The sequence below is a fragment of the Heloderma suspectum genome, chromosome 5 (assembly GCF_057233095.1).
Source record: "Heloderma suspectum isolate Gila_16-S chromosome 5, 16-S_ref, whole genome shotgun sequence".
In the NCBI taxonomy this organism is placed as follows: Eukaryota; Metazoa; Chordata; class Lepidosauria; order Squamata; family Helodermatidae; genus Heloderma; species Heloderma suspectum.
In genome coordinates, this window is record NC_139462.1 from 4928902 (window position 1) to 4951455 (window position 22554).

The 22554-nt window shown below is 50.5% G+C and overlaps 1 protein-coding gene across 1 annotated transcript in view; it reads right to left on the bottom strand.

Annotated features, from left to right (window-relative positions):
- Positions 1–9003: 9003 nt before the first annotated feature.
- The window catches only part of SPEF1 (sperm flagellar and cilia associated 1), a 36514-nt gene continuing 22963 nt past the window's right edge, over positions 9004–22554 (bottom strand). The window contains exons 8-13 of the mRNA XM_084855255.1: positions 22270–22426; positions 20077–20139; positions 16725–16773; positions 15430–15496; positions 13823–13934; positions 9004–12595 (exon numbers count right to left, since the gene is read on the bottom strand). Of these exons, the coding sequence (XP_084711381.1) occupies positions 12488–12595; positions 13823–13934; positions 15430–15496; positions 16725–16773; positions 20077–20139; positions 22270–22426 (556 nt within the window). The 3' untranslated portion in view covers positions 9004–12487. The remainder of the gene's footprint in view (positions 12596–13822; positions 13935–15429; positions 15497–16724; positions 16774–20076; positions 20140–22269; positions 22427–22554) is intronic.

Below are 22554 nucleotides of genomic sequence, written 5' to 3' on the forward strand. Positions count from 1 at the left end.
ATATATTTTTCAATGATCTCTGCGGCTACATTTAAAAAATGTAAGTTAGTATCCATAGGCACAGGACAGACACTGAAGCTGAGGCTCAAATATTTTGGCCACCTAATGCAAAGAGAAAACTCCCTGGAAAAGACCTTGATGCTGGGAAAGATTGAAGGCAAAAGGAGAAGGGGATGGCAGAGGATGAGATGGCTAGATAGCATCACCGATGCAATGAATATGGACTTGAGCACACTCCGGGAGAGAGCGGAGGACAGGAAGGCCTGGCGTGCTATGGTCCATGGGGTCACGAAGAGTCGGACACGACTGAACAACAACAACATCCATAGGCACAGTTGCAGTATGTATATGAAATTTGATTGTTGTTGTTTATTCGGTCAGTCGCTTCCGACTCTTCGTGACTTCATGGACCAGCCCACGCCAGAGCTTCCTGTGAGCTGTCGCCACCCCCAGCTCCCCCAAGGTCGAGTCCGTCACCTCCAGAATCTCATCCATCCATCTTGCCCTTGGTCGGCCCCTCTTCCTTTTGCCTTCCACTTTCCCTAGCGTCAGCCTCTTCTCCAGGGTATCCTGTCTTCTCATTATGTGGCCAAAGTACTTCAGTTTTGCCTTTAAGATCATTCCCTCAAGTGAGCAGTCTGGCTTGATTTCCTGGAGTATGGACTGGTTTGATCTTCTTGCAGTCCAAGGCACTCTCAGAATTTTCCTCCAGCACCACAGTTCAAAAGCATCTCTCTTCGTTCGTTCAGCCTTCCTTATGGTCCAGCTCTCGCAGCCATAGCTTACTACGGGGAATACCATTGCTTTCACTATGCGGACCTTTCTTGTCAGCGTGATGTCTCTGCTCTTCACTATTTTATCAAGATTTGTCATTGCTCTCCTCCCAAGAAGTAAACGTCCTCTGATTTCCTGGCTGCAGTCAGCGTCTGCAGTCATCTTTGCGCCTAGAAAGACAAAATCTGTCACTGCCTCCACGTTTTCTCCCTCTATTTGCCAGTTATCAAGCTGGTTGCCATAATCTTGGTTTTTTTGAGGTTTAACTGCTTTAAAATGTTTTGTTTATAAATGTAAACTAATGCGTTGTACTTTTTGTACAGCCCCTGAAGAAGGTCCAGAAATATATGGCTCAGGGCCAAAACACGTTGGGCTAGTCAGAGGAATAAAACTTTATTTTTTAAATCCTGGGACATTGTCTCTCCTTTTCGCCATGTGATTTTGGATGTTTTCCCATTTTGTCTGCCTTTGATGGGAGGTACCAAAAGGAACAGTGCCTGAGTAGAAAGCAAATTTGGTGCAGAATGAATAAGCTGTGAAGAGAGAGAAGTAATGAATCATTAAGGGCTTATTATAGGTCAGAAATATTACGTTATGGAACAGGGACATGGTATTACACTTGGCACAAGTGATCAAGGTATGCTGTGATCCCTTTGCACCTGTATTTGCATAATACAGAGGGCGGTGGGCACTAAGTCTCTAAGGTTTAAAAAGTGTATACCAGCAAATACACCTCATATTCTGCAGACATAAGATACCTTTGCAGCTGGCACTGGAAATTCCTCCTCCTTGCATCCAAAGATTTTCCCTGGGTCTGTGCAGAAGGGCACGGATGCGAAGAGTTCAGATGCAGTCCTGCTTCTGCTTCTCTCTCTCTCCACATGCCCGCCCTACCCTCTTGGGCCCTCTTTTCTGGCAGAAACTCGGTGGCAATTGGGGTGTCGCTGTCAGGAGTGCCCTAGCTGCCTCTTGCAGTCCCCACCAATAGCCAACTCAGGACACAGACGACGAGGAATTCTTTCTGAGACTTTATTCCTTTATTACTTTATGACTCTCTCAGATACTAATCACTAGCGACAAAGCAAGGAACAGCACTGGGGAAAGATAGAGTAGCCTAAGCTCCAGGTAAGGCAGTTGGTCCCCATTTGAAGGAGAACCACGGGAAAACCCTGAACTTATGGGCTAGGGAGAGATCCTCTTTCCCTTGGGTCCTCGGGACGTGACTGTTGCTTGCACGCCAAACGAGTGCTACGCCTCCTTTCCACACCCTCCATCTGTCGCCACTCCCTGCGTCTGCGCCAAGCATCCAGCAAGCCCCCCTCCAGCGCTCTCTCGCTGCCAGGGTCACTATCCCAGGAATGCTGGCAGGAGGAATCTCTGCCAGCTGCTGTGCTTGTGAGGGATGAGCGAGCTCCTCTCCCACAGATTGCTGTTCCTCCTCAGAATCAGAACTGCTCTGGGGCTCTATGGCTCAGTTTCCACCCTGACAGTCAGAGGGTGGGGTGGACTTCACTTTTCTCTCTTCATGGCTGCCAGGTGGGATGCTTTGCTGAAATCCTTCTGCAGGATTTACTCCAGTTTTCATCCCAACTCTGGACCATATGTACATTTAGTGTCATGCTTCTTTATGCCAGTTGCTGGGGAACATGAGCAGGAATTATGGGAGTTGCATCTCCAACACAACTGGAGGGCATCAGCTGGGGGAGGCTGCTGTACACAGGCATTAATCCAAACCATAAAGCCCCACGTGACACAATCCCCACGGATGAAGCTGTTTACTGCACAGAGGCTTATCTCAGGATGCTGCTGACCCATAAAGCCACCTTGGACTTTGGAGTAGTGGCTATAGAAGCCCCGGTCTGGGGTCCTTGAAGAAAAGCATGTGTGGCTTTCGGAAGTCAGGTGTGTGCAGTATCGCTCACCGACAGCCAGCTGCCACCTCTAGCCCTGACTGCGCTTGGCCAACCCTATGAAGAGGTATTCTTAGCCCAGTGAGAACTCCTTTGCTATAGCAGAATTGTTTGCAATAGAGATCCAGGAATATAGATAACCATCAGAACTGATGTTGGCTGAGCTTCCTTTGCAGAACATATTTGAAGCAATGTGGTTTCTATGCCAAAAGTGACAAACCACCTGCTAAGCTGGCTCTGTGAAATCAAATTGTTATTGCACTCCACTGTACTTGACGTTTCTAAGGCCAGCCTTCCCCAACCCAGCACCATCCCAATGTGCTGAACTACAATTCCCATCACCCAACCAGCACACAATTCCCATCATCCCCAACACGTGCTGGGTTGGGGAAGGTTGTGCCTACACCATTAAAAAGATCTTATGACTCTCAGTTCTTGCAGGTAGAACCAACAGGTCACTGTCCCGTTCTGTGATTTCTGGATGCTCACGGGGAAAAGTGGTAGCATCGGATGGCAGTCAGTTCAAGGCAGGAAGCAAATAGGACCTTGGATAGCTCCAAGTGGGTCCTGCTGGTTGGAACTAGAACAATAGGAGGATCTTGTTTCAGCAGGTTGCTGAAGCCTCATATAGGCTGACAAGACCCAGCTCCAGACCTCCTGAAGGAGCTGAGCTGGGCTGTTAAAGGGCCCCCACCTGATTTTGTAGCCTGAGACTTCTGTGAGGCTGGGGAAAAGGAGGTTCTGTGGGTACTCAGCTTCTAAGCCAGAGGACAATGGTAGGGCTCTGGCCAGGTGGGGTGGGGTACCTGAATAAGGCACTGACTATCCTACCCCTGAGGAAGCAGCCTGCGCCTTGTCCTCATCAGAATCCTCTGCTGCACACTGGAAGGTTTGAGTGCTGGGGGGTCATGAAAAACTCCAAAAGAGGCCCTAACACCCATCTCCCTGCATGTTAGTTTTCTATGAGAAGGGCTTCTTTGTGCGTGGATTCAGTCACCTGAGCATCCACTGACACTAAACGCTGAGGTGTTATAGCCCAAACACAGGTCTACAGCTCAGTGGAAACTTGGCTCAAGTGCCTACCTTTCTCTCTCTGACTATGTCTGTCTCTTCTTCCCCAGGTGATGCACACGCCATTTATGGAGAGGCTTCACTGCCACAGTGCAAGAGGACAGTCTTAGCTCTGCAAGCCCCGATGTCCACGCAGCCAGAGTGCTTGCCACATACATTGGGAATCGGCCCACACCCACGCCATGTGTTGCAAGCTTGGCTTGTCAGCCCTGGCTGTGAGTCACTGAAATCTGATTGGTGTTACCCCTCCATATGTTGTCACCCTGTTCCCCATTTGTCTCAGGCACAGCAAGGAATGATTTGCTTCGCTGCAGCCCAGAATAACTCAGGTAATCTCATCAGCATCTCTAATTGACTAATGGAAGGCAGTCGATGCCGGTTGGCCCCTGAGAGGGGCCTTGTTTCCACCCCCCATTAGTCATCAGCCTTATTCTTCTGCTGCTTCCTTTGCCAGGCATTGTCTGTGTTCCTCAGAGGTCTGTGAGGGGAGGGGAGGCAAGAGGTTGGGTTTCACCAAACTACCTCCCCAGAGCTCTCTGGAGAACAAAAAGCATGGAACAAATGACCGGATGCTCAACAGCCTTCCCTGGATGCGCTAGGTAGGAGTTGCAATGCAATGCCTCCGGGAGGCACCAGGTTGGGGAAAGCTGATGCAAATGACATCTCGGGTTCTGGAAGCAAGCAAGCAAGCCTTTAGGTCATAGAGGGCAGAGATCTTCTTCAGGCAAATGTGCTCAAGAGCAACACCGGAGGCTGAGTACAGAGAGATCAGTACTGAACTTCTGGGCCAATGACTTTTTTTCTAACCCCTAGCCACATCTGCCCTCTTGTCTTTCAGAACAAACTAGCAGGAAGCTGATTGCAGCCATTAAGTAAATTAGGCTGCAAATAGAAGTAATTGCTGATGACATTTGGCTCCCCCCCCCATAATGCTTATGGAGGCAAAATAGTACATGGGAGGAGTAGAATGATCTGTTACCTTTGGGAGTAAGACCACCAATCCCAAAATGTCAGAGGGTGGATAATAAAATGATTGGGAAAACACACCGTTGAAATCCAGCTGGAATAGCAAATACTTAACAAACGCTAAATCAGTGCTCAAATAACCGGGGTTGGAGGGAGGGAGCCCTTCATAAAATCAATGTGCCCCCTTGGCTCCTCTAATTTTAGCCAAATTATGGCTCCGACTGTAGACTTCTAAAAGCAGTATTTATTTATTTATTATTAAATTTATTAATTGCCCATCTGGCTGGTCACCCAGCCACTCTGGGCGATGTACAGCATATAATAAAACAGTTTAAAACAATAAAATTCTACAATAGAAACGTTTTCTAAAATACCCTAACCCACCCCAAATGCCTGCCTGAACAACCACATTTTTAATGCACGGCGGAAGCTCATTAAAGAGGGGGCATGGCGGAGTTCCCTAGGGAGGGAGTTCTACAGAATGGGGGCCACCACAGAGAAGGCCCTGTCCCTCGTCCCCACCAGTCTAGCTGTCCTGGCTGATGGGACAGAGAGAAGGCCATCCGAGGCTGATCTTGTGAAGTGGCCTGTCTGGTGTTGCTGGAGGTGCTCCTTGAGATAGGCTGGGCCAGAACCATATAGGGTTTTAAAGGTCAAAACCAACACCTTGAATTTGGCCCGGAAAACAACTGGTAACCAGTGCAACTCCTTCAGCACTGGAGTGATGTGATCTTGCCGGCGGCTGCCTTTAATCAGATGAGCCGCCGCGTTCTGTACCAGCTGCAGCTTCCGAACCGTCTTCAAGGGTAACCCTTGTAGCTAAGGGAGGCAGCACAAAAAGGCGCAGGGGCTCTTTTCCTGCCCATCCCCCATTTGTTATGCCACCCCCCCCCCAACCTCCCTCAGATTAATTTGAGCTTTCAAAACTCAGCCAGATGAACAGGTTGCTTCCGAAAGAAGCCATCTTGATGGGGAAAAAAGTGCCAGAAAACCAGTGCAGGATGGTGGCGAGAGCACTGGGTATATTTGTGTGTGGGGAAATCCAAGTAGCTCAGTCCAGGCCTCTGCTGTGAATTGTCAGGTTTCCTTGAAATATCCATTCTTTCTTCCCTGTTGTCAGATATACTATAATTAATTTGTGCTACTTGGTCTTGTTCATAGGCTTTTGTACAGCTAATGGGTCTTAACTGCCCCTTCAGGTACAAGCCACCCCTCAAATACTTCGTATTACAACAGGAGTAGCTCACAACAGCATATTGACCTGATTCGCACATAATGCAAGCAATCCTGGGTGAACTTCCCTGTGGGGCTTGCTGTTTTGCATTTTTGAAAATTCAAACCATAGTGGGGGCACATGGCAGCTTGTCCTAACATGTGACCCTGGAGAAACAGTGGGTTGTTGGGGTGGGGTGGTTAACAAGCCACCTAAAACCCATGGCTTTGTTTTAGGGTTGCGGGTGGCTTGTTAACCACCCCAACAACCCACCCTCACCAGGTTCACACGTAACAACGAGCTGTGGCCTGCTGCTACCGCAGCTTGAATTTCCAAAATGGCAGCCAGCACTGCAGCAAGAAGCCCCATGGGGAAATTAACCCCAGCGGCTTCTTGTTTTATGTGAACCAGCTGTCTGTTGCTGGAAAAATCCATTCCCTCCTTGCAGCTTCTGGGAGCGATGGCAGCTAAGCTCTGAGGGGGGTGGCAGGTGAGGTCATCATCCCTGCTATTCAAAACAGCCGAGCGCTTCGACCCTGTGAGCCCTGACTGTGTACGGCAGGCATAGTAGGGCAAGCTATAGGTGCGTTCAGGTCTGCAGACAGAGGTGATATGCAATCTGTGCCTGCTCCCTCTGGCAGTCCTCCCTCTTTACACAGGCCTTCGTCATGGACCTCCCGGAGAGAGAGGCATCTTTCAGTGGGTGGAAGCGCCAAGTGGCCCTTGCATTTTGCATTCCAGAGTGGCCTCTGGGTCTAGAGGATGGGAACATGGCCTAGAGGGACCTGCTCTCTGTTTGGTCCAGAGAGCAGTTTTGCTGCCAATGATAGCAAATGTGATGATACAGAAAACGATCTGTTTCCATCGTGAGTCATGGAGGGAAAGTTCAGGAAGCAAGGCATAAACACCAGCTGCACACAGAGGGCCTTTCAGGAACCCCCCTCTTCCCGTCTCCCTCTGAGAAACTGGAAGGATTCTTTTCTGTTCGCTTGCTTTCTAAATGTCTGTTGTGGCCTCTGAGAGCCCATCCATGGGGCAGCTTTGCAGGGGGACCCCACCTGCACATCCTGACCTTACAGCTCATTGCCTGCTGAGGGTGATGGGAGTTGTAGTCCAGCCCATCTGGAGGGCAGCAGGTTGGGAAGCCTGCTGTACATGCTCCTGCAGCTTCAAGCCACCTTGGCTGGAGGATCAAATAAAAGTTCTACCTGGTTTTTCATACATTGGCTCTAACACCCAGTCACCAAACCAGAATGCAGGAAGCTGAGGTCCAGACCTACGGAGACACTGCAGGGGATGCATCAGTGCCACCAGACCATGTGTCCCCCATGCATCTCCACTTTCTGCACGCAGCAGCTAATGAACACAGGTCCAGAGAAAGCTTTTCTCTTGTGGCCCCCCGGGATGTGGAATGAACTCCCCAGAGAGGCTCGCCTGGTTGTGATCTTTTCATTGCTGGGTGAAGACCTCCTCTTTTCCCCAGGCAACTGTCTTTCAGTTTCTGTTGTATAAAATCTATTACTGCATTTTTAATTCTTTGCCCTGATGCTAGGTTTTATTTTGGTTTTCATTTTTTTTATATACTGTAGTTTCAAACATATGTATTACGTTTTATCATGTCGTATTTTATGGTTTTAATTGTTCTGAACTACGCGGAGAACTCTGGCTATTGGATGGCATAGAAATGTAATAAATAAAATAAATAAATAAGCTGCCTTATACCGAGTCAGATCATCAGTCCATCTGGCTCAGTATTGTTGACACTGACTGGCGGCGGCTCTCCAGAATTTCAGGCAGGATTCTTTCCTAGCCATACCTGGAGATGCTGCTGGGGGTCGAACCTGGGACCTCCTGCAAGCAAAGTATGCACTCTGCCACTGAGCTATGACCCTTCCCCATGGGCAGGAAATCACTGAAGGAGATATTGTGTCAGGCATTTAGTTTATTGGATAGATGCACCAAATAAATGTGGGGTCAGCAACGCCCAATTCTCCCACAATGCTCAGTTATGCCTTAGCATTCACCAAAGCATCTTGTGAGTCTCGCCTCTATGGACAGCCAGCCTATCTGGATGAGCAACTTCACATTTTTATGAAGCTGCCTTAATACTGAGTTGGACTATTGGTCCATCGAGCACATTGTCTACACCAGCCTTCCCCAATCTAGTGCCAAACCATCTAGAGGGCACCAGTTGGGGAAGGCACATCTATACCACTGTGTGAACAGAATGCTGGACTAGATGGACCCTTGGTCTGATCGAGCAGGGCTCTTCTTCTGTTCTTACACAAAAAGGCAGCGGTTCTCCAGGGTGTCAGGCAGGAGAAGCCATGGATGTTACCTGGGATCTTCTCAATGCAAAGCAGGTGAGGTACGACCCTTCCCTTTGGTGCAGCATGGGCTCCAAGAGGCATGCCTCAGAATCTCTTGCAGGGGATGCTAGGCAGAGCTCCATGGCCAAAGAAAAGGCATTTTGGGGAGCCTCTTATGTTTCATTCACATTCGGATATGCATATTGCCCATGAGGCTGCCTTCCTTTCACAGCCTGTGAACCGACCACACTTCCTGGTTCTCCCACCTGAAATCTGATGTTTGGTGGCTGAGGGATCAGGTGCGGGGAGAGGAAGGAACATTGGTCTCATCAGAGCAAGTCCTCCCTGCCTCAAATATCTTCCAGCTGGTTTCTCAGATGCAGATATTTTAATATCTATGAAAGGGAAGCAGAAGGGGAGGGAGAGGAAAATGTATATTTTTGAGAAACTTTAAAAAACTGTTTCTGAATAGAGCTTTGATTTTGTGATGTGTGTTCCATACCAAAAAAAACCCCCACACCACAAAAGCTCAGCAACATTACTCAGATGGTTTCTTAGGGCTCTTTCATGTGTGAGGCTTACACTGCCTTTGTCCCTTTTGTGCGATCTGCAATGCAGAATTCAGAAAAGCATCTGACCCATCCCGGTCTTGCTGTTTGTCTTACAACCCCCCAAACCCTTTAATCATGTATTGGTCCTCTTCAGAATACTTTTGGGGTTCTGCTGCTGAAGTTCTCCAAATAAAAAAGAGGAAAGAGAGGAGTAAAATCTTTAATGCTCAGAAATCGACAGACAGCTCTTATGTAAAGAAGCCACAAGGTCACACTGAAAACTTAGCGTTGCTCCCAGGGCCATCTCCCCTTCCGCAACAACCCAGCATTAGCCAAATGCAACAACAGCATTGCCATGACTGAAGAGTGATTGATGAAAAGCAGCTAATCAGCACAGTGGCTCCACTGGAAGGCCCCGCTTGTCCACGTGTCCATCTCGCATTTGTTGAAACCGCAAGGGTGGAGCTTTCGGACAGCACTGCCCAGCATTCTTACAGCAATCGTGTGTCTGCGCCAGCCTGTGCCTCAGTCCTAGATGGCGTGCCCTGAAGTATCTCTGAAAGACGGCTTAATCAGGACGAGCCATGGTTTGGATGTGTGTTAGAGCCAGCCTGTTCCTCAAGAGGTGGCCTGTGACTGGAGTGTCTTGGCCACCTCTTTGCAGCAGCTGGCTGACAGCGCCCCAGTCCCTTATGCCAAGTTTCCTTCTGGGCAGTCTAGAGAAATGTGACAGCTGGGGTGTTAGCAGCCACTGCAATCCCCAAGACCCTGGGGTGGCATGTTATGGTGCATGAGCAGGGCCGCGCCCAATTTCTCTGCTTATTTGCAACACTCCAAAGGCACCAGTGGGAGGGAATCCACCTCTGCCGACTTCACCAAAGCAAAAAATGGAGCTTGGTGCCACCAGACAACAGTCAGGAAGGGGGGCTGTCCCTGGGTAGCCGGGGGCACTGGAGGAAGGCCCAAGGCTTACATCAACCTTCCTCAACCTGGAGCCCTCCAGATGTGCCATATGCTACGCTGGTCGGGAATGATGGGCATTGTAGTCCAACACGTCTGGAGTGCACCAGGCTGGGGAAGGCTGGTTTAGACTCTTGCTTGCAATGGCTATCTAGTGACAGGCACAGGCACCTCCTAGTAAAGTGCTTATAGAAAATTCTGAGATCTGCATGGCGCTTCCTGAGATCCATGTCAGAGAGATCATTGTGGGAGCTAAACAGAGCAAGGTGCACAACTGTCCACATGTCAAACTTTGAATCCCACAGAACAGATAATAAAAGTCCATGCAGCATTATATATGCGGAGGTCCATTTGAGATTGAATTCCATATGGCCCATGTAGAGGCCTAGATAGGATAGGTACTGGATGCTTGCATCCATTATACCAGAAAGGGGGCTTGCTATGAAGGGTTTCTACATGGGTCCATATGACAGGCACTGAGGTCAGCAAAGCAGAGTCTAGATGTGCACCTGGAGGCCTTAATGGCTGTGTTCAGCAAGAGACCAGAGAACGGATCCTTATAGCTCAGCTAATCCTGCATGGAGAAGGAGCAACTCAAAACTCCAACAATGCTTGGTTCTCTTTGCACTGAAAATCACTGGACACAAACATCTATTATTCTCCCATTTACCTTTGCAGCCCTGAGTATGCTAAAATCTAATATTACATGGTGGAGGGGAAAGTAGAGGTTACAAGATAATAACAGGTTCCAGTCTGGGTTCTTGAATTCTCAGTTCTTACTATGAGACCCCCCCACTGGCAAGCCAGGTCTAGATTTGAGGGAGGGGGGGCAGATGCATTATCTCCTAATTCCCAAGGCCAGGCCCACATCAAGCTTGCACATATCAAGATAGTAGAGCCAATGGGAACATTCACACTATACACTCAAATCAGTTCCATACCAGCATCATGGATTCCCCTGCAGAATCCTGGAAATGGCAAATGGATGGAGGTGCTAATAATTATATTAAGAAATCCCTACTGTATCCGCTTACAGGAAAAAAAACTGGGGAGAAGGCATGACTATAAAACTTGCTGGATGCCTTCATACCGGCTTGACCAAATTCACAGGGGCACAGCAAATACAATGGAGCGTTTGGAGATGGGAGGCTGAGGAAGAGATGAGAAGGGCAGGATCAGTGCAGGGCCTTTCATGTTCCAGGAGCTTCATCCCAAACTAGGATGATTCCCCTGAGCAACAGCCTGCAACAACAAGAGCTTCGTTTTGCTAAAATAAGTACATATTTGACTTTTTCAAATAAAGAAGGAAAAAACCTGTGTGGGGGGGAGCAAACCTATGTACAAGGCACAGGCCTGGTTCCTGCAACCGAGCCAGACATGGTGGATAAGAGCAGCTGCAAAGCGCGTCTTCTGCAGATGCATTGACTCAGTTTGCCTCTGCAACGGGCTGAACTCCACTGTTGCCCAAGAATCCCATTTGCCTGCAAGAGGCGACCACCAGGAAGCCCGCCACTGCGATGAGGACTTGCGCTGGCACGTATGCACCTGGGATCAATGCTGCCGCTCTCATCACAGAGGTGCGGACAATTGCACACACACTTTTGCATGCATATTGCCAACGGGCGACTCCCCTGTTAGCGGAAGCGTGGCCACCCCTAGCTACAGCAAGCGCGGAGGTGGAATCTGTGGCAGAGGTTCCACCTCCACGTCCGTAGCGGTGGAGCATAGCCAGACTGGCCAGTGGCTGGAGCGCGTACTGGGACAGAGAGAGAAAGGAGCACGCAGAACTGCTCTCCAGGGTAGAAGAGCAGTGCTAGGAAGGGCAGAGGCCCACTGTAGGACCGAGAGGGTGAGGACCACCCCAGGAGAACGTTTCCCAGGGGGAAGGCAACGTTCCGCCCTCGCAAGCTGCAGTACGAAGATCCCAGAGCTGGCAGACCACCTCTTGAGAAGGCCCCACCAGTCTGGCCACCCAGGCATGATGGAAAGCCCTGTCGGTCCATCCACGGCCATCACAGCCCACCTCTGCGCTTTCCAGCTATTCCGGAGCCGCCAGCAAGCACAACGACATAGCGGTGCTGGGCAGCAGGCAGGGCACTGGCCTCAGCCCTTGGAAGACTAGACTGGGCACAGGTCCCGGGGAACTGAACATGCCTGCCCACCTCCCACCCCTCCACTCCAGCAGAGAGGGACCTCCTGACTGGGGAACTCCGGGGCAGCTGTCTTGCCCCTCCTAGCTTGGAAGTGGCCATGGGTGAGCTGCTCCTCTGGCCTCCTGCTCCCCACAGCCACCACCAGACACAGGCAGGTGAGGGCCCCACCAGAGCCATCTGCCCTGGGACGGATCGCTAGGGGCACGCACAGTCGCTGCAATACGGGACACCCACGCGTCCAATGATGGGGCCTGGAGGACCGAGGGCACATCCTCCTGGTGCGCACGGCCTCTTCAAGGTTGCTGTGGATGATGTCCATCCATGTCTTTCTTCCAATGGAGTTTGTCGCCTCTGCACGAGACCTTGGGCACTGGCTACGCTGGTTTTCTGCGCTGGCTGGAGTTATCGCTTGTTATTCTTTCAACTTAGGATCTCTGCCAGTCTTTCTTTTGACATCTCAGCTTCCCTGGAGCTTGCAGGCAGCTGTTGCAAAGGAAGAGGTGGGCATATGGGGACAAGGAAGGCCTGGCCGTCTGGAAATCTTCTGCAAGGCTGGGGAGTCGCACTTGAGCTGGCTCATTCATTTCCGCTTCTGCTCTGCCTGCTGGAGGCGCCGAGTGAGGTCGTCGATCCGGACATTCTTCAGATGCAAGAGGTGCTCCAGTCTGCGGACCTTCATCTGTAGGATCTGAGACAAGGGAAGACACAGGGGGGTCACTTTCTAAGTGCCCCCTAGCGGTCCCAGCAGCGCCTGGTGGAAATTGCACAGAGGTGTGGCCACAGTGCAGCCATCCCAACATCCTGTGGCGGGGGTTTCCACCAATGGTGCACGGCCAGCAGCTTCTGAGATGTCTGCCCTGACTAACCCAGTCTCAGATTCAAGGAAATGTGGCATTTATGCACAAAGACAGGCATACAGCAAAGGCGGAGAGGATGTTATTCATGGTGCTGTAAATATGCTCCTTGGGAATGTAGCATTTATTTCTTTTATTTTAAATTATTTTAAGGCCACCTTTAAGGGTGGAACTCTCTTGAGGCAGCATACAAGAGAAAAACCACACAACTGGCCTTCTTCCCCCTGTAGGTTTCTGTATAGTTTGGCCCAATGGGGGACAAGAGGGTCTAGATTGAGGGTCTTTGATGGAATCCGAGTCACACCTGACCTACCTGGCTGGGGAGCTCAAAGAAACAGCTTTTGCAGTTTGAATGTGAGCCGAGGAGGGCAAAATCCTTCAAATCTGAAAAAGGACGCTAAGAACTTTCTGAAAGACAGGCGCAGCCTTTGAAGCAGGGAGGTTGGTCCTCAGCCCTGTGGGCCAAATCCAGCCTACCTGGACCCCAACATGGCCCTCTGGGGTTCCACAGATGGCCACACCCCTTTCCCCCCAACTTCTGGTCATTTGGGGCTTTCCCGGTGTTTGCACCATGCTTTCCCCGTTCTGAAAGGCAGCAGTGCCCCTCCCACAGCTTCGTTGCCGGCGGGAAGAGCTTGAAGTGAAAATGTGCTGGTATCTTGGCCCCACCCACCACCAGAATGTGGCCCCTGAGAGCTTCTGTGAAATGGAATGCAGCCCTCAGGCTGGAAGAGGTTCAACACCCATGCTTTGAAGTTGAAGGTAAGTGGGGAGGCGGGAAGGTGGGCCTGGTGCTGGACAGTTGCAGTGCGGGGGATCACCGCTCATCGCGTGTCTGCTGCCTTCCTTGGGGTATGTGTTTTAGTCTGTGCATTTGCTTCCCACCTGCACGTTTGCAAAAGGTGCCAGTACAGGGAAGGGGACCCTGTAGAAGGCTTTCCTATTGGAATGGACTACTGCTTGTGGAAACGAGAAGCACAAAACAAGAGCATCACTGCGGGGTGCAGGGGGAGGAAGCGAATGTGGCTGGGATCCCCAGAGAGGAGGCACGCCACCCTCACCTGAACTGTCTCCTGACAGGCTAGGAGGGCTTGTTCCCGTTCGGCCAAATGGAGGCGCAGGTTGGAGTCGGTTTGCAGCGGCACAGTATAGCTTTGTGGTCCTTTAGCTTCCCTAGAGAGAGGGAACAGTTCTGGAGGTCAGGATGGTCCCAAAGCTGGGGATCTTCCCTGCCCCTGCATAAGTTCCTCCAAAGCACGCCCCTCCTGCATCCAGCTGGCTTGCTGGGCCAAATTCAAAGTCCAGATCTAGTCCAGGGCTTTGCCTCCAATGGAGGACTGCATGGGATGCATGCAATAGCCCCCCTCCTGTTGTTTGTCCCCCAACATCTGGTACGCAGAGATAGGCTGCCTCTGGCCATAGAGAATCCATTTAGCTACCATAGTTTATAGCCCCTGGTTAGGATGTCGAAGAAATCCGCAACAGATCCAAATAAGTTCAGATTCCTGTGAATCTGACCAGCGGATTCGTCAGAGGACTTGCTTTTTTCCGAGTCATGCGGACTTCCGAACTGGTTTTTTACTTGGGGGAGGGGGGGACTTGTGCAAATGCACACTTGTGCAAGTGGAATGAAATTCCCATACATCCCTAAAAATGATCTGATTCTGTCAATGATGGAACAAAAGACGCCTGACAAACCATGCTACACAACACCCGTACACTGCTAGCCACAGGTAGACCTTTCCTCTTCCATTAATTTGTCTAAGCCAGTCTTCTCCAACCAGATGCCCTCCAGATGTGTTAGCCTGCACCTCCCATCATCCCCAGCCAGCACGCTGGATGTGATGATGGGAATTGTAGTCCAACACAACTGGAGGGTTTCCGGTTGGAGAAGGCTGGTTTAAACCTTTTTCAGCACCCCCTTATGCTACCTTATATTAATCACATGCTCCATGAGGAAATACAGCTTCCTCCCCACCCCACCCCACTCTGTCACCTTCCTTCCTACAGGATCCTCACTGGGTCCTGAGAATGGGGGGATTTGGGAGAGTGTGTGTGGCCAGGGGATCTTCTGATTTGCAATAACTTTGGAAATCTCTCATTGCAAAGGGCTAATCAACCCTTTGCTTCTTGCTCTGGCCTTTAAAACTGCCGCACTGCTACCTTCTCGCTGCCCTGTCCTGGCCAGGCTGTGAGGCTGTTGCAAGGCACAGCATCGTCCCCCGTTGGGGAGCGTGGGCATGCGACACAGCAGCCCTGCTAAGGCGTTTGGGGATCGAATGCGCACAAGGCTGCATTCCACCGCAGGCAAAGGGCCAGGACTCTCGGACTATAGACTTTGGCAGCAACGCTCCTGCCTTGCCTCCTCCTGGGACTGTGTGAACTTGTCAGAGGGTGGCGCAGCTAGATTGTCCTTTGCTGCACTGCAGGGCTACCACTGCAGATGGCCAGGGGAGACTACTGCAGCTAACAGCTCCACGGGGGCTGGGGACAAAGAGGAATGACCGTGGTCCACCAGGCCCTATAAATCTATGGCTGCGGCCTGGTTCCTCAGTCTGAGCATTCTGTTGCGCAGATGCAAACTGAGCTCCTTTCAGGATTCCCACCCCTGCTTAACCAACATCTGTTGGCCACCATACTGCCAGCCCCACCACAGTTAAACGCTTACCTTTCAGATCCAGGGGAGTCATGGATATAAATCCCGGTGCTGTTGGGTTTGGGCTTTGACGTGTAGCCTGTATAATGCAAAGCAGACAGCGTGATGGAAGAGGCATGCCGAACCTCCGAAACCATGTTCTGCAACCCATAACAAAGACAGAATTAATTTGGGACTCATCGTCTCCTTTTCCCAGGGCTCTTCATTTGCTATCCTCAGTTTATTTATTTTTAAAGAGACATTTACATTACTTTTACCACGAGAATCTGTTTATTGCATATTCAAATCCCATTGTAGCAAATCAGCACTTCTGCAGATGTCCTTCCTTCGCAGAGATGCGATCAATCTACATGCTTTTTAGCAATTTCCCATTCATTTTTGTCACTGTAACATCACCATGGTTTTTACCTGCCACAGTTGCATGGTGGCTCTTTCTTCAGGACACAGCCTCAGTCTGGTGAGATTTGAGAGTTAACTATCAGAACTCTAGTTTCAGTTAGAAAAACTAAAATCATAGTCTCAGTGCTGGGCTGCTAGTTGAGAGAGGGAGGGTGGAAGATAAATAAATATATAAGACCAGAGGAGAGAGCAAAGCTTGGGGATCAGTGGTTGACCTTCATTCTCCAAGATAAACTAATCAGTCCCAAGTCTAAAAGGGTTACTGCTTTAAAATGGGTGCGTGTGAAAGAGGGAGACAGTGTGTGTGTGTTTTGTTTTCCAGCCTCTATCTCTCCTCTGGCCCAGAGGGGTGAGGAGGCTTCATCCAGTAACCCATCATCTGCGACTCTGGGACCTTCCAGGCCAGAGGATGTAACTTTACCAGGCTCCTTGGACTCAGAGGACTCCCCTCTGATGCAGTTCTCACCACCTCCATGCTGTAGGAGCTCATGGCTGCAGAACTGGACAATGACCCTTTAAGAAGTAGACAGCTCCTCAGAGACAGAGTTAAGAGCAGGTCCAGACCTGCCAGCCTTCTTAAGGCTTGAGAAGGCTTCTGCATGTTGCTGAGACAACGGCTTTTCCTGAGTTGGTTCCGGCCAGCATAGACCTGTCCAGGGTACAGAAAGGCTTGGCTATCCTGCATAGCTAGACTTGACTTTGCCTTGCCCTTCTAGTAAGGGCAAATGCTTCAGATTGGCTCCCCTGGGAACCTTGAATGGAGCTAGATAGGATAGTGATACTGGGAGGGTGTGTGTGTGGCCCCACCCAGTTTGGGCTTGGGCATGTGGGCCCAAGAGGTTTCCTGAATAGGTATCTGGCCCTCAAGCTACAAAATGCAATACCACCCCTGGTCGAACTGATCCTACCTGTATCCAGATAGTTACTCTCTTCCAGCGTTGAGCGCATTCCCAGCTCCTGTATTGACAGTCAAAGGAGAAAACATATTTACACACACCAAAATGTCCAGGGTTCCTGCTTTTCTCTTCCTCCATGAAAACTGCTCCCTTTTACATCAGTGTTGTTCAGTTAAATTACCCGCTCCCCTATCGGGAAAAGGGCTCTTTCCCCAAGCACTGGCCACTCTGAAGGCTCCCTGGTGCTTCAGTCTGCCGCCAGTTTGATCCTCATAACAGAATATCATCACAGAAGGGAGGCTGGTGGCCAGGGGAGAGTGGAAGCCTCTCGGCAGGGCAGAAGAAGTGCTGGGACAGTGGCAAGAAGCAGGCAGCAAAGGGAACAGGCTCACCGAGTGGCTCCCAAGAGACTGGACCGCTTGTCCGTCAGCGTGGAAACATCTGGGGCCAGTCTTGGGCGGAGACTTGGAGATGAGCCAGGAGCATCATGGTTTTGATTCTCATGCACCAGCAGGCGGCAGAGTGCAGCCAGATGCCCAGGGCACTTAACCCCAACCCCAGCGCTCCCCGCCTGGACCTTGGGAAGAGGGAGGGTAGGCCAAAGCATCCCTTGGGGATTCAGATGGGGTGGGGGAGCCATGGAGTCCTCCTTTAGCTAGCAGAAGCTCCTGCAGCGACAACACAGAAGCCAATTTAGGATTGCCAGATTGCCCTTCCCAAGCCCCTGGGCCACTCTGGGCCTGTGGCATCAAATTTCTGGAGCTGAGTTCTGCGGAGTAGACCCTGCCTATGCTTGAGCTAGGACGTCAGAGCTGGGAGTAGGCAAGTCCCTGTGACAACAAGGTCGCCTGTCTCGGAAGCTTCCCGGCCCAACAGAAAGTGCTGCAATTGAGTGTTAGGCAAGTGCACAGAGGGGAGGCCTTTCAGCTGCGATGAGTATGACAGCTAAATAGACCCCCCCCCCCCCCCGTTCTCAGAAGCAGAGTGCCACTGAACACCTGTTTCTGGGGAGTGGGGAAAGATGGGGAAGGGCTCTCGCCTTCATTACTGATTTTTGAAAAGCATTTATAGCCCACTCCTCTGTCAAAACGGCCCCCAGAGCGGCTTATATGCAATCAATAAAAACAAGGCAGCCCCTGCCCATAGGCTTACAATCTAAAGAGGCATGACACAAAAGGAAAACAGCACGGGGAGGGAAGAGGCGGGGAAAAGCAAGCGGCTTCCAGCTGGGCTGGTGGCATGGCCCTGCTGCCCGTCTCCTCTGCCTCTGCTTCCGCTCTCATGGGGGTTTCCTGGCTGCTGTTGGAGCCCAGGTGTTGGGCAGGATGAACCTCCGATATGATCCAGCAACGCTCTCCTGTTCTAAGAAACCAGCTGCAGCCCTGCCCCATGCCCACTTACTCAGATGTGCCACTGAGTTCAGAGCGCAGGCCGCACACGGGATTGCAGCTGCCACCTCGTGGCGGCCAGCATCGCACGCTGCCTTTGTGCTGCTGCGCAGACTGAGCGTGAGTAACGCAAAGCACAGCCCATCACTCAGCGACCATGACGCCGAACGATGGCTTCCGTTGGTGACTGGGCTACTGCCGACTGAACACAAGCAGCTCAGCGCACAAGCAAGAGGCCTTTCAGCGGAGGCGTCATCTGCTCAGCTGCCGTCCATTGAGTGAGGTATGGCGCAAGCATGACTCAGCCCTAACCTAGCTCCTCTCCTGGAACTTGCCCGAGAAAGGAGGTTCCACAGCATCCGTGGGCAGCTAATTCCATTGATGAATTAGTCACAGAGTCAGCGCATCTGTTCACTAGCGGCCAGTGTAGATCCGTCTTCTCGTATATTATCCTCAGTTCAGGTGAGTTACAATTTCTCCTTCTTCTTGCTGACATCTTCTAGATTTCTTCTGCGCATTCTCAGCAACCTCTAAGCTCTGTAACATCTCTGACATGTTGCTGTTCCAGCAGAATCTCCAACTGCAGCAGTGGGTGAGATGATTCTTGTAGTAGAGTCTACAGCTGTGGGGAATGCAGGCACCTTTACAAGGAAGGCTCACCCACTTGGTCTCTGGACTGGGTAGCATATAGCAGACCCATTGCGCCTCTCTCCAGGGGGGATTGTGGGGCATCATTTCTCTTTGTGTTGACATTTTTTCTTTATGCTAAACATTCTCAAGTACAGGCCATAAAGTTAATCAGGGAGCTACTGACGAGCCCATGAGGCCCTCTGAATTGCTTTCTAGTGATAAAAAGCCAGCAAGTTACTAGTCCTCATGGCTCAGGAGATCAGGCATAGTTGCTTCTAATGGGTTAGAACCCCAGCAAGGATTTGGGTGGGATGGAAGCCCCAAGCTTTCCAAACCCCTCTTGTCCAAAACACAGCATAACTGTGTATTTCGCTACTGTGCTGGTGTCCCCAGTAGGGCATTAGACCCTTAGCAGTGGGGCTTAACAAATGGGTGTGGGGGATTTCAGCACTTAGGACAGCTCCCAGACCTTACCTGTGGGCCTTGACTTGCCAGATCCCAACCAGGGCAAAGCCTCCGTCCCTTTAAGACTGGGATGGGCAACCTGTGGCCCTCCAGTTGCTTTGGACTACAACTCCCATCAGCCCTAGCCAGCATAGCCAATGGTGAGGGAGATGGGAGTTGTAGGTCAAAACAACGGGCGGGCTCAAGTGGCCTCAAGTTTTCCTGCATTGAGCAGGGGTTTGGACTCGATGGCCTTGTAGGCCCGTTCCAACCCTACTACTCTATGATTCTATGCCCATCCCTGCTTTAAGAGCTCGGAAGGCACAATTCTCTCAGCATTGCAAAGCAGGGCTGGAGAAATCACCCTCGCCTCAGGACTATTGTTATGCATGCAAATGAGCCTACTGTCCGCATGTCTTCAAATTGCCAGACCTGGGCCTTTCAGATTCCAGATCACCTGGAATCAGGACCATCCGTTATATCGCAGGATGGCTGTGACCTTTTGGAATAATGGAGAATTCATTTTGGAGTGACGGCGCATTTTAAAACAGAGGGAGCACTGGGAAGATTTTATTATGACATATTTGGAGAAAGATAAGAGGCCCCTGAGGAAGGAAAGTACTTTCTGAAATGTGTTGGGCAAAATAAAAAGTTTTTCAGGCACCTGAGAATATCTTCTGTTTAGGGGCACATCAGTGCCTTCCCCTCTTGCTGTCATTCCCAAAGAATAATGGACAACAAATGAAGGGGAGTTTCTTAGGAGTAGCAGCATCTGGCAATCCTAACCCCCTGCCCAGCCTTGTGGCTTTGGCTGACAGACAGACAGACAGCCAGGCAGGAAAAGGAGCAAGACAAGTTTCCAAGCAGGCAAAAGAACAGTGACGGAAAAAAAGAGCTTAGACCTGGGGCAATGGAGTCGGAAGGGAGCATAGGCTGCAGCAGCCCACAGCGGTGGGTAGACGGCCCTGGAAAGAAGCAAAAGGGAGATGGAGGAAGGCATGAAAAAGTCCCAGGAGCTCGGTGTGAACCTGTGCAGCGCGTGTGTCTTTTTGAAAGAAGAGGGCATGCGTGCGCCGCCATCGCCACCTCACGCCACCCTGGAGCAGCTTTTACTGATGTGCATCTGTGGCCTACTTCTCACTGAAGCAGCCACCTGGATCTGGACTGTACCTCTCCCAGCTGCAGGAGGGGGCACATATAATGGAAAACTCCTCCATACAAAAATAATTCCCTGCATACAGAAGACTAGATGACAGGGAAAAGGGTTCTAGATTAGCCTTCTCCCTGGCATGCTAGCCTTCTATGGGAAGGGAATGTGTGTGTGTGTGTGTGTGTGTGTGTGTGTGTTTATTGGAGCAGTCAGTCCTGCACACAGCCACTTGAAGATTGCAGTGGTACGGCCCAGATGCAGACTGAGCACCTTAGGGGCAATTAAGCCTCTGTTTTCCCAGTACATCTCCATGGAGTGTCTTGTGCTAGTGTGGGTTTAACAGTCTGCAATTTTGCCAGCCCTTCCTTTTCCTGCAAAAAGAATGTCTGTGTCAGCCTTCCCCAGCCTGGTGCCCTCCAGATGTGTTGGACTGCAATTCCCATCATTCCATCCCAGCTGGCTGGGAGTGATGGGAGCTGAAGTCCAACACACTAAAAGGACACAAGGTTAGGGAAGGGTGGTCTAACCTTAAACCAGACTCTCAGCCAGATCTGACCTGCCCACCGCTCCCGTTTATTCAACTTTTCAGAGATTTCGGCAATATAGCACAGCAAGAAGCATTTCAGCATAACAGCAATCATTTATATCCTGTATTAACACGCGATCTTTTGGAAATAGGATTGCAGCCTTAAACATCCTTCTGCTTCCTCAGCGTCTGAAGCAGTCCCTCTGGAAGCATAGCGCCCCCTGCTGCCTTCCAGAAAGAGAGAGAGGAGGGTGGCCACTTCTTTGCTTTGTGGGATGGGACCGTCACACCTTGTTAGTACACATACCGACATGGGTCTCAACACTTGGTGGTTTTGTCCTCTGCAGTTCACAGGTGCAAATGGCAGATCAGTGGCCAAAATGCTAATCGACAGGGACTACTCTACACGGAAAGGTATCAATTAAAATTGGCTCAGTATGTGGTTTGGGCGATTTTCACCACATGCCACTGCAAACATTGGGCGTGATCCCCTGGAACATTCTCCTACCGAAGCCCACGCAGCTGTGAGAAGCATGGTAGTCTCTTAGGGCGCAATCCTATGCATGTTTAGGCAGAAAAAAGTCCTACAACTCCCACCATGCCCCAGACAACCATGGCTGGGGCATGTTGGGAGTTGTAGGACTTTTTTCTGTCTAAACATGCATAGGATTGCGCCCTTAGCAGACATCATTTGAGCTCCGCCCCCACTTTGCTCATTGGCTGCTGCTGACCTTGGCCACCCAGTATAAATACTTCCAGGTCACCTTTCAGCACTTGCCTGAGCAACTGGTGAACTTTGTGGCTTTTGGCTCCCGTTCCTCTGAGCCCTCCCACATGCTTCCCTGTTTCTTCCAGGACTACCAGCTAGAGTGTTTCAATTGCATTTCAGTTCTGCTCTTCAAGCAGCTAGCCAATGCTCCCACTTTTCTGCTTTTCCCAGAGTGGACACAAAATTAGGAAATAACAATAAGAAGTGTTCAGATTATCATCCTTTAGATATTGGCTTCAGAATAAAAAATAGGCAGTGTGTGTGTGTCTGTTCTATGCAGAATTTGAATTCTTTTGGGCATCGGTGTAGAGTCTGAACAGCTCTAATTATAGCATAACAAGAGACAAAAGTGCAGCCTACAGACTTAAGAGCTCCACCTGGATGTGGGAGACCAGAGTTCAAACTTGGCTGAGACACTAGCAGAGGGCTGCTGGTGCTTTTGGCCATAGTGCTATCCCTCACCCTCAGTTCCTCCATTTGTAAAATGGGCATAATAGTGCCCTGTTGCTGTTTGTAAGGTTGAAAAAAAGAGAAATACCCATACCAACCTCAGTGACAGGGTGTGTGTAAAGAGAACACCTTAACACTTCGGGGTTTGCTCCATAAACCTGATGGGGCCTTATTGCCCACTGCCTCCTGACGCTACCAACCTGATAGGAGTTTGACGACATCTTGGCCTGCTTTTGCTTCTCCTCAATTTTCTGCCGCAGTGGGATCAGCACCAGCTCCACCACCCCTGGTGTGCACTGAGCAATCTTCCGGACTACATCTTCTGGGATGGAGAAGTTCAGCTTGCTCAGCACTTTCCTGCAAGAGGGTATGCTCTATTAAATACAGCCCATCCCCTTCCCAAGCATATTGGTACATCCGCAGGGGAGGTTTCAAACTTCAGTGGCTGGTTTTGTTGAATTTTGTAGCAAAACAGAGTGAAATTC